Source organism: Panicum virgatum, chromosome 7N, assembly GCF_016808335.1.
Source record: "Panicum virgatum strain AP13 chromosome 7N, P.virgatum_v5, whole genome shotgun sequence".
NCBI lineage: Eukaryota > Viridiplantae > Streptophyta > Magnoliopsida > Poales > Poaceae > Panicum > Panicum virgatum.
Genome location: NC_053151.1, coordinates 32,438,490 through 32,449,700, shown reverse-complemented (window position 1 = coordinate 32,449,700; position 11,211 = coordinate 32,438,490). Strand labels below are relative to the sequence as shown.

Here is an 11,211-nt window from a genome sequence, read left to right as displayed (position 1 = left end):
TGAGTGATCTGAGGAGTCTGAACGGAGGCACGGACAATCCACGTGATGCACGAAAGATCAAGAGTATATGGATATGGACATGATGAAGATGACGTCGGTCAATCAAGGAGAAAGGCATGCCTGTGAGAGAGGGAGTGCAAAAGATTTGAAGGCGATGTGTCACCTGGTGGAGGCCAGACATGCGTCAACATCGAGATCACGTTACGACCAAGTAGAGATGGCCGGTTTCTGGTTTGGACCTCAAAATTAGGGTGTGTCTGGTGAGGCTGGATGGTGGAGATGGAGGGCACATGGCGGTATCGTGGAGCTTGTGTCAAGGCGACGTAAAGTCGTGAAGGCTGCAAATCCGTCTGATGCTTCTACGGAAAGATGGACCATTTGGCCCGCGTGGGCATCTATCATAGTTATTAGCATAAGGGTACTTCTATCTTTTGACATGGACCATACAAAAAAGGCATGGCTAGGTTGGGGCATCTCTAGTCGCCGAAGGCGATAGGATCTGAAACCATCGCCTGAAAAAGATAGTCCACCGACCCACGAGAGAAACAACCCACCACGACCATCATCATCCTCTCTCGTCCCTACGCTACCGATCCGCCGTAGCCGCCTATGTCCCCATCCACCACCAGCTCTGCCTCTAGTTCCACCACTCTACCGCCCACCGGATGTCCTTCCCCACCTGCTGTCGGCGGTGTCCCGCCGCCTCGCCCCCCTCCCCCGCCCATAATTCGTCACCACCGCAAGTCCATCTCCATCCAAAGACACCCCCCTCTAAAGCTGGGAACACCGCTAACCCCAACCCCCAATCATGAACCCCCCCCCCCAACCCGAAGACAAATCTATAACTCAGGCATGATTGATCCAATGAGTATGAAATTTTTATTAAAGCTCAAGAATATAATGGTTAGACCACCATAAACATTTACAGTAATTGGACTACGAAAACTATAGCTATGAATTAATTAAAGTATATATCTAAAGCTACTATATAATATGTGCACTGCATAGATCTTCTCATGTGGAGTCCAATAAAATTGAATTTTCCTTTCTATAATTTTTATATGATTTATTATAATTTTTATGTGATTTATTATAATTTTTTAAAGATGCATTCAAAATAAATATAAAAGAAAAGAAGGAAACCACCCAAGGAGGTGATATGCCCGGTATTGTGAGTGCGAGGAGTCCAAACAGACTGTTTTGCTTTTTCGGGAGGAAACATAGATTCGTCCCAAAGTTCAGGGAGGTAAAAAGAACTTTTTCCTATATAATATGTCCACTGCATATATCTTCTCATATGAAGTCCAACAAAATTGGATTTTCTCTTTTTATGATTTTTATATAATTTATTATGATTTTTTAAAGATGCAGCTAAAATAAATATAAAAGAAAAGAAGGAAAACCACCTTGGGAAACCAGCCAGAAAGGTGATATGCCCGGTATCACGAGTATGAGGAGTTCAAATAGATGATTTTGCTGTTTAGGGATTAGGGAGCCCTGTTTAGTTCCCAAAAATTTTCCTACAATACTCATCACATCGAATCTTCGGACACATGTATGGAGTATTAAATACAGTTGAAAAAATAACTAATTACACAGTTTAACTGTAAATGACGAGATGAATCTTTTAAGCCTAATTAGTCTATGATTGGACATTAATTGCCAAATAACAACAAAAGTGCTACAATGCCCAAATTCAAAGAAATTCGCGAACTAAATAGGCTAGATTCGTTCCAAAGTTCAGGAAGATAAAAAAAAACCTTTTTCCTTGAGACCTCTGTTCTTCGTATGGCCCGACGTGAAGGCCTAGTTCACAAAATGGAAGCGTCGCCAATCGGGGCCGAGCCTACAGAGAGAGGTATGGAATTAAGAGTGGGCCAGCACAGGCCAGTCTGCCGCTCGTATCACGAAGCCCAACGTCACAACTTGCCCCACGTAACCCGGTTTAGCTAAGCGAGCCCTTAACATTAGGTCCATCCTACAGATTGTTAATTAGTACCACATCGCTAGGAGAGATGATTTGAGCCGGTGGCGGAGGATATAAAACAAGGGGCATGTGAACCGAACACCTCATACCTTTCTTGGCTTTTTGGCTAAGATCATCTGTTTTTATTAATTTGATATCTGATTCGTACCCACAACGATATTAAATTTATTTTTTTGTGGGGGAGAACTCTTAGGCCTTGTTTAGTTCGAATTTTTTTTCAAAATTACTTATCACATCAAATTTTTGGATATATGCATGAAGTATTAAATATAGTTTAAAAAATAACTAATTGTATAGTTTAGCTGGAAATGATGAGAAAATAAAATACTACAGTAGCCAAATTCAAAAAATTTCGCGAAGTAAACATGCCCATAATAGTGGCTTGCGAAGTAAACATGCCCATAATAGTGGCTTGCCACTAGGGTTCTCAAGTCTCGTCTAAGCGTTGCACTACTGCTTAGGCCTGCAACTAAAGTGAAATTAAATTTTGATAGTTTGGGAGTTTATAGTTAGTCATGTCTTGGTGTACTAATTCTACTGCTTGTTTTTATTTATTCGAATTCAATTAATTCAATTTAAGGTTTTATATATGCATATAAATTTGCATTTTTGTCTTCAAATGGCAGATGAAGCATTACCCAGTTTGCGCCTAGAACAGCTGAAGCAACCAAAGCAGGGCAGGGGTGGGTCCATGGGGTTTTGTCAGTTCACACCCACCGACGCGACCTGTACAGGAGTACGCCGTAGGCCGTAGCACTGGCGCGAGTAGAATAATCGAGGGTTGGAGTGTGTTGGTTGCTTGGTGGGTAAGTATGGGACCGGATCGAATTCGTATGGATACGGATTCGGATATCTCGGATAATCATATTTGTGTTCTCTCCCAATTTCCATCTCTTAGGATGGAAACAGATCGGATTCGTACGGATACGAATTCGGATATCTCGGATATTTTCAAATATCCATTTTCCTGTTTCCTTACCGTTTCCATCCCTAATGGTGGGGGGATTAGACGGATAGGGTCCTCGTGCTCCTCGCGCGCCGCCCCCTGCAACCCCGACGACCGGGCTCCGGAGCCAACAGAGCTGCAGAGGCGCCGCGGCGTCCAGGTGGTTTCTTCAGCGCGTCCTGTGGAGGAGGACTCGCCGCCGCCGGCCAGCATGGCGAGCTATGATACGCGGATACTTCGCAAAACTCACATACCGGTATCGGATACCGTACCGGATACCCATACTCCACGAATACTGCGGGATACGTATCCCGTAAGTATCGGACTATTTAGGTATTTTCAAATAATAAAAATAAATCGGATACTCGTGAGATACCTGTCCGATACCTTCGAACCCTAACACCACCACTCAATCGCTTCGTATAAAGGTCCTCCGTTCAGCTGTGCCACCCTCTCATCTCCACTCGCGCAGTCGCAGGCCCGCAGCAGCCTCGCACGGCTCCCTTGCTGCAACCGCCGCTCGGCCACCCGCCCACGCCTCCTCCTGCTCTTTCCCCGCTGCTCATCGCTCCCTTGCCGTCACCGCCGCCCGGGCACCCGTCCGTGCCTCCTCCTGCTCCTTCCCTATCGCTCGTCGCTCCCTTGCCGTCACCTCCGCCCGCCCACCCGTCCGTGCCTCCTACTGCTCCAGCGGCTACGCGGCTTGTCCAGACAGAGGCCCGCACATCTGTTAAAGCACTATTTAGGGTGGTACTGCGCTGCTGGAGCTCGCTGCTGGCGGGCCGCCACGGCCGCCGGAGCGCGCCTCTGGACGGCCCGCGCGGCCGCTAGAGAGGTAGAGGATGAGCCGCGGCCTCCGGAGAGGGAGAGGAGCCGCGGCCGCCGGAGTTGGCCGCTACATAGAGAAAGAGAGAGTGTGCCTGAGGTTGGGAAAGAAGACTATCGACATCCATTCGTGGAACAGACGAACAGGTAAGATAAGGTCGGTTCTTTTTTTCTTTGCTCCTTCCCTTCTCTAATAATTATAGAACATATGAATATATGAGTTTATGACGCATTATAATCCCTGGAACTTCTATTTTCTCACATTCTAGTTCCTGAAATTTTTATTTATTTTTATTTTTTATATATATTGGCGTATCCCTGTATCTTTATTTTTTTTAAAAAATGACATATCGAAATATCCTCGTATCACGTACCGGTATCCGTATCCGCGTATCCGGGCACTATATATAGCGAGTCGCGGCGGACGGGAGTGACCGACGGGCGACGGATGGAGCAAGCGCAGCAGGGGGCAGAGCTGAGCTGAGCTGAGCATCGCGCGAGGTGAGTAAACTTGCTCGTCTGGTCACCCGGCCCCATCCATGCCACGCGACTCTGTTCCACTTCCACTTCCACTTCCACTTCCACTTCCTTCCCATTTGGTGCTGGCACCTTCGTACCATCCGTACAAACTAGTTGGAACGCGGCACTGGGAGCTGGGGCTTTTGCGTTGATGCGACTCGAGTGCCCATCCTTGGGATGGTGGTCGATGGTCTCGGCCAGTCCTGGGCTCGGCAAGCTTTGGCAATGGAGGGGAGCACTGACTAGCTAGCCTATTAGTTGCGAAAGGCGCGCTACTGCTGTCTCCACGTTTCTGGTTTCTTTGTCCCTGCAATAGCTCAACCGTACCCAGGGTCCACGATTGGCTCACCGGCCGGCAACATGATGATGGCGTCGTCCTGCTAGATGTGACGCCTCAACTGCTGTACGGTTCCCCCGTTTCTGAGTTGATAGCACACAAAATGTGTTAGCTAGGGCCGTTTAGTTTCCAAAAATTTTCACCCAAAAATTTTCACCTCCCCTTTAAACACATATATGAAGTACTAAATATAATTAAATAACAAAACTAATTATACAGTTTGGATGTACACGACGAGACGAATCTTTTAAGTCTAATTAGTGCATGATTAGCCATAATTGCTACAGTAGCCCACATGTGCTAATGCTGCGGTCAAAGGCCTCAAAAGATTCGTCTCGTGGTTTCCAAGTGAATTCTGGAATTAGTTTTTTAATTAGTGTCCGAAAAACCCTCCCGACATCTGGTCAAACACACGACGAGACATCCAAAATTTTTTGCCTTTGGAACTAAACGGCGGTGTGATTGGTAGGCCGCACTGAGGCTTAGCCAGGCTTCCATAGTGCAGGCTCTTTTATTTGGTAGGTTGGCTAGAGCTCTTAGCCAAGCTCCGGGTATGCATTTGGGCTGGTATGGCCTGGATAGACGTAAATGAGCTGCGTCTCTAGCAATGTAGGCTGCGCTAAGCCGTCCCCGGCCAACTTTTGTGGGCCCAGTTTGGCCAGCTGAGGCCACGCAAGGCCATGTCCAAAACTCAGGGGGGTAACCAATCACACCCTAAGTTGATAGCACACAAAATGTGTTAGCACAAATTATAGCGTACTAGTATCAGGGAGAGGGTTTAGGATGCTAGGATGAGAGCAGATAAGAGACCTGTTGTGAGCCAATGGAACGCTGAGCGAGGATTGTCCTCGGCCATCGTACCTCAGCCCAGCACCTGTGCCCAGCTCGTGGTGTGGGGTCAGAGTAAGTATTATAGCGGGCTGTAAGCAGGCTGAATGATGAGGTGGAGGGGAGAGAAAAAGAGAGACAGGGGAAGTGGACTGTAAGATTACTGTCGGTTTCGATACAAGAACCAAGAAACCTTGTGAGAGAGACATATGTGCCATGTATTAATGATGAAGGACTAAACCACTATACGAGTAGGCTGAGAGGTATGCTATAAGAATCTTTTTTTTAAACAAAGACAGGAGCTCTGCCGCTCAATCAAGACGAAAGAAATTAATATGTACAAGAAAACTAGCCGGCGGGATGCCAAACAAAGCACCTCGGAGGCTAACCAACCCACGCGACACGGTTGAGCACAACATGACACACTACCATGGGTCATCGTTGCTGAGCATGGAAGCAATGCTTCCAGCAGCTCCGACTTATCAGAGCAAGCCATCCACAGATCCACCAACTGCCCCAAAGCAAACGCCCGCGACCGGTCATCGTTGCCAAGCTACAGGACCTCGCAAAGAGCAGCTCCGACTTCCAAACACGATCCCACGCCTCGCCGCCGACTGTTGCAACCCCCAGCAAAGCCCCAGCCATTGATGGATAGGAGTCTCACCACGTGTCATCGTTGTCAAGCCATGCCCCCGCGCAGCAGCTCTGACTTCATGTTGCAAGACCCACGTCCACGCATCAACTAGGCGCCGAGAAGCAAGCGCAACCGCTGAAGGAGACTTCAAAGTCACGACAAAAATCCAAAACGTGACGCCTTCATGAAGGGAGCGACGCCGATGGCGCCGCCGTCACAGGGTTTTCACCCTTGGAAGAGAGAGCTAGAGGGGAAAACGATGCCCCCAACAGGGAAAGTGGCGCCAACCGGCGTCACCATCGTCAAGGCTTTCGCCCAAAGAAGCCCTCTAGCCTGTTGTCGGCCAAGAAGCTGGGCCTCCACCCAACCAACAATGCCATCGCCATTGTCCCGCCACTGCACAGGATCTCCTCAGAAGGGCATCGACGCGCCAGCTGCTCGTAGCAGTCGCACAGCTGCGTCGGCGGTCACCCCCTCTGAGGGAACAACTGTAGAGCCGGGCCTGACTCCACCGCACGCGTAACCCCGCTGAACGTCGAGTCTGTCGAAGACCAACAACGCCGGCTCCGGCACCCGCCGCCGTGGGTACCAAATCCGTTAGCCGCCCACAAGGCATGCGCCGCTAACAACCGCAACCATGCCGACCAGATGAAGCGCAGCCCCGAAGCCAGAGCTGCCGCCGGCGCAGATCCACAACCACCACCGCCGGATCCGGTCGCAGACACCGGATCCGGGCCGGCCGGTGCCGCAGCAGCCCCCCGCACGGCCGCGCCCGCCAGACGAGGAAGGAGGAGCGCCGCACTGGGAGCCGCTGCCACCGCTCCCCGCCGCGCGCCAGCCGCGAATGGCGCCGCCGCGACCGGCGCCATCACGACCGGCACCGCCGCGCCCGCGCCATGCCACGCCCGGCCGCGAGCGTCACCGCCGTCGCACCAGGACGCGCCCCGCCCGCCAGGTCGAGCCCCACGCCGCGCCAAGCACCAGGCCGCGAGCGACACCGCGGCAGGCAGATCCGGCGACCGGGGCGCGGATCCGGCCGCGAGCCGCCGGGAGAAGGCCGGTGTCGCCGCGGACGGGCAGCCACTGAGAGAGGGGGGAGGAGAGAATAAAGGAGGGAGTTGGAGCCCCACCGCCGCCTTTCTCGTGGCCGACCGGACTTCCGGTGACCGCTCGAGCGGCGGCTAGACGGGGTGGCCTGGCTTGTGGGGGGCGGCGGCGCTTGAGCTTGCGGTTCCGCCCGAGCCGCCCCCGGATGGAGCGACGAGGGGGACGGGGTCTGGACCTAGGCTATAAGAATCCTTACAGCCAGTAGTATGCTAAATTATTAACCTTACTCTTAAAGGTGAGTCGTCGGTGAGGAAGTGACTAGTTAGAGCTTATCCAGTGGCCGAATTTTGAGCCGACGTAGACCTGATGATGAACCGAATCATCACCGTATGTCAATCTACAAAGAAGAGAGAAATAGTCGACCTCCAAAGAAGAGTCGAATCCTACCCATTAAAAAAACTCAGTGTTAAAATTCCAACCGTGCAGAAAAAAAGAAATCAAAGATTTTGAAAGATAATTTACCTTTTAACTATTCTATTATGAGCTCATTGAGGAATATTAAATCAATGAAGTATGTCAGGTGAAAAATAAAACTATTTGCTGGTCATACGTGGCATGCATGAGTCGACTCTTGGAGCACAGCCACTGCAGATGCCCTTATTTTGCTCCTTCCTCCAAAACAAATGGTTATTTTCCTCGTAGACCACGCGTACGCGTTTCGCGTTCTGAATTCGTATCATCTTTGCCGTAGAATTCAGCATCAGTGACAGACGAAGACGTTCTGAATTTTGAGTATTTGACACAGGGCAAGCTAGCGTGCGGCGCCATGTTATTCCAGTCGCTGTGCCTTGGCGTCCTGCCATTGCTCGACGCCGTCGGCGCTCTGGTAGCCAGTCTCCGCAGCTCCGGCGCCCTTCGCAGCCCGAGTCACGGCGCCCAGTTCACCCATGGCCTCGGCAACGAGGAGACAGAGGCGAAATCCAGCCACGCCGCCGAGGACGGCGACCCTCTCGACCACCTGTGGCAGCTCTGGACGCTAGATCTGCTCGACACCAGCCACGTCCACGACGACCTGGTGTTCCCGTGCGCGTGCGACGTCGCCAGCGCTGCTCCGCGCTCACAACGATCCCAGGGGAAGCAGACGAGGGGAGCCGCCTCCGGAGGCAGGAGCAGCCGTGACGCCGGCTCGTTCCGGCGGCTGGCGGCGAGGCACGAGCTGCACCTGACGTACGCCGTGGTGGTGGCCACTCTGCAGCTGTTCCTGCGCCTGACGCGCGCCAACGCGACTACGCTGCTCCTGCCGATGCTGGCGCAGGCCGCGGGCCGCGGGCGCGGCGCCGCTCGGGTCGGGGACGCCGTGCTGGTGCTGGTGAACACCTGCGGCGTCCTTGGGTCCGCCCACGCCGCCAGGGAGTTCGGCAGGGAGGCCATGTGCGCTATCAGCGGCGTCCTCATCGTCTTCTGCCAGGTGCGTACTACGCTTCTGGATTTTCTTTTTCTGTTCGTGCGGACGCACGACTCGACAGATTTTAACGAAAAACAGGGTGGGGTTCTGGCAGGTCGCGGTGCCGGCGATCATGGGTGCCGCGCACGCGGGGGGGGGGGGGGGGGGGGCCTTTAGCGGCGGCGGCGGCGGCGCGCGGATGGCGGGCGGGCACGCCGCAGGGATGTTCGCGCTGGCGTGCGCCGTGTCGGGCGGGTTCAGCTGGGCGTGGGGCGCGCTGTTCGGGGCCGTGCCGCGCGAGGGCATCCGGTCCGCGGGGCAGGCGGCCGGCGCGGCGCTCGGCTTCGCGCAGATGCAGTGCTTCCTCCTCACGCTACGCCAGCTCAAGCACGCCGCCTTCGCCTACTACGCCGTCTGGATCTGGTCCTGAGGCCCGTGCGGCCGCCCGGCGATGCCGATGCGCGCGTGCGTGCACCCCACCCGTCGACACGCCGCATCTCCATCGCGGGAAATGCATGATGGCCCCGGTTCGGGAACTTTGAGGAGGCTGGTCCTGGCCGATCGCATCGTATCTGCGGCGGCGCCAGCTGTGATCTGTGCTCTTGCTCGCCGGTGACGGGGACGGACGGCGACCCGAGCGTGGTGGCGCCACACTACTGCGCTCACGTATTCGCCGCACTCGTCCGGCGACCTCAAGTGATCGATGAAGCAACGCCACGCGCCCACGCCCACGCGCATCGATCCGTTCTCGCCCGTGAGCGTGAGCCAATGAACTTGGCATGCATCTCGAACTTTGTTATAGTAACTAGTCTATCAACCCGTGCTCCCGCATGGACTAATTAGAATTAATATAAGAATAAAATCAATAATTATAATTATTTATCTCACGCCCCTTTTCATCTATTAAATATTCTAACACATACTCTAAAATATATATTTTCATTATTTAGTTACAATAGATTTCAACCTCCCTATGTATTCAATATATGTTTAATTGAACTATTTGTTTGTGAACTGATCTTCTTATCTCTTCCATCATACATGATATATGGTGACATATATCGTGTGGAGTATTTTTTATATAAATAATATATTAATAATGATAGAAATAGTAATTTTAGAATTTTATATTGGTGCACTTTAATGTATTATTATAATTAAATAGTTTAGATTCATATTTATGAGTAATTTAACTTGTAATAATAATGAAATAATTGTATAATTTATATGCAAATTTAGGGGGTATTTGTATTATTTTTATAATGACATAGGTGGGTAATTTAAACAAAGATTAGGGGGTTACTTTAGATTTTTTATAATGGCAGAGGTTGATAATTTAGATACATGTTTAAGGGGTTATTTTAGTCTATTTTCATAATGGCAGAGGTGGGTAATTTATTAGGAAAGATAACAGATCCGATGATTGTTATAATTAGAGTTGTTGGATTGATGGCCGGATGTTTCTGATTTTTGTGAGAATTTATAGAATTTCTATATATTCTCAGAGTGTCCACCTAGGATCCTAAGTGTCTTCATGTGAAAGCTCCAAAGGAGCCTCCAATTGGTAATAGTAAGATGTGTTGCACTCGCACTATAGACCGGAACCAAGATGGAGATGTATCCATTTTTATTATTATTATTATTATTGTTGTTGTTATTATTATTATTATTATTATTATTATTATTATTATTATTATTATTATTATTATTATTATTATTATTATTACTACTACTACTACGTGGTACGCCGCTCGATATTCTACATAGTCGATACTCAGACCAAAGATGTAAAGTTCTGAATTTCTGAAAGCTGGAGTGGTAAGGGAATAGTTTCTTTAAGGAACCAGAGATTGTAATTGAATTTAGTACTTGAAGAAAGAAAGAAAAGAAAAGGAAGAAATAATGCAGGATGAACTATTGAACTACATGCAAGCTGCTAATGGTTTGGATGAAAACCGGTTGCAACAATTTGGATTTTTGCATTGGTGCTATCTCAATTTAATGGAAATGGTTTTTCTAGCAATCAATTCGGTTTGATTTAATTTGGTTTGGTATACTAATAGCGTCGAGCATCTGTTGTGCACGTCCACCTGCTTGCTTGACTAGTGTGCTCATCGTCTTAGCCATCAATAGTGTGTAGCAATTAAAAATAGTAATGTATCATCAGGTGCAAATTAACTAACCTCTTCACGCAACCATACAAACTTCTAATCTGGATTACAGGATCAACATCCAAGGGGCATGGGGGAATTGGATAATTTTACACTTAACCGTTTGCATCTAATCAATTTTTTGTAAATCTGTCCTCCCACTCCCCCTGCGCACCCCCTTGGATGTTGATCCTATTGCCCAGATTAGAAGTTTGCATGGTTGGACGAAGAGGTTAGTTTGCACCTAATACGTTGCCATAAAAAGGATACCATTACCAGCACATTTCTGCGCTACTTCCGGATCTCAACCTCCCTCTCTATCTTTAATGGGGTGATGTGGTTTGGTTTTCATATGCTATAAGGTGATTTGGAGTGGTTTATGCCGATGTGTTTAATAAAAAATAGTTTGGGATAGGTTTAATCTGGATCTCAGACCATTAGCAGCTTGATACATGCACTGAGTTCACATCAGGTGCAAGTTCACATCAGAGGGA

General features: G+C 49.8%; 1 protein-coding gene and 1 pseudogene across 1 annotated transcript; both read left to right on the top strand.

The window, feature by feature from the left end:
* Nucleotides 1–2,072: 2,072 nt before the first annotated feature.
* LOC120684090 lies at nt 2,073–2,178 on the top strand (annotated as a pseudogene).
* A 5,558-nt stretch (nt 2,179–7,736) lies between these two features.
* On the top strand, nt 7,737–9,492 carry LOC120681162. The gene is made up of 2 exons (XM_039962690.1): nt 7,737–8,682; nt 8,747–9,492. Exons 1-2 carry the CDS (start codon nt 7,950–7,952, stop codon nt 8,995–8,997), a joined length of 984 nt encoding a protein of 327 aa, XP_039818624.1. The 5' UTR covers nt 7,737–7,949; the 3' UTR covers nt 8,998–9,492.
* The last annotated feature ends 1,719 nt before the right edge of the window (nt 9,493–11,211 follow it).

Excerpts from the sequence above, each read along its gene's own strand:
- LOC120681162 (XM_039962690.1), top strand. The coding sequence starts at position 7,950 with ATGTTATTCCAGTCGCTGTGCCTTGGCGTCCTGCCATTGCTCGACGCC. Across the intron at positions 8,683-8,746 it reads ACAGGGTGGGGTTCTGGCAG|GCGGCGGCGGCGGCGCGCGG; the intron begins GTCGCGGTGCCG and ends GGGCCTTTAGCG.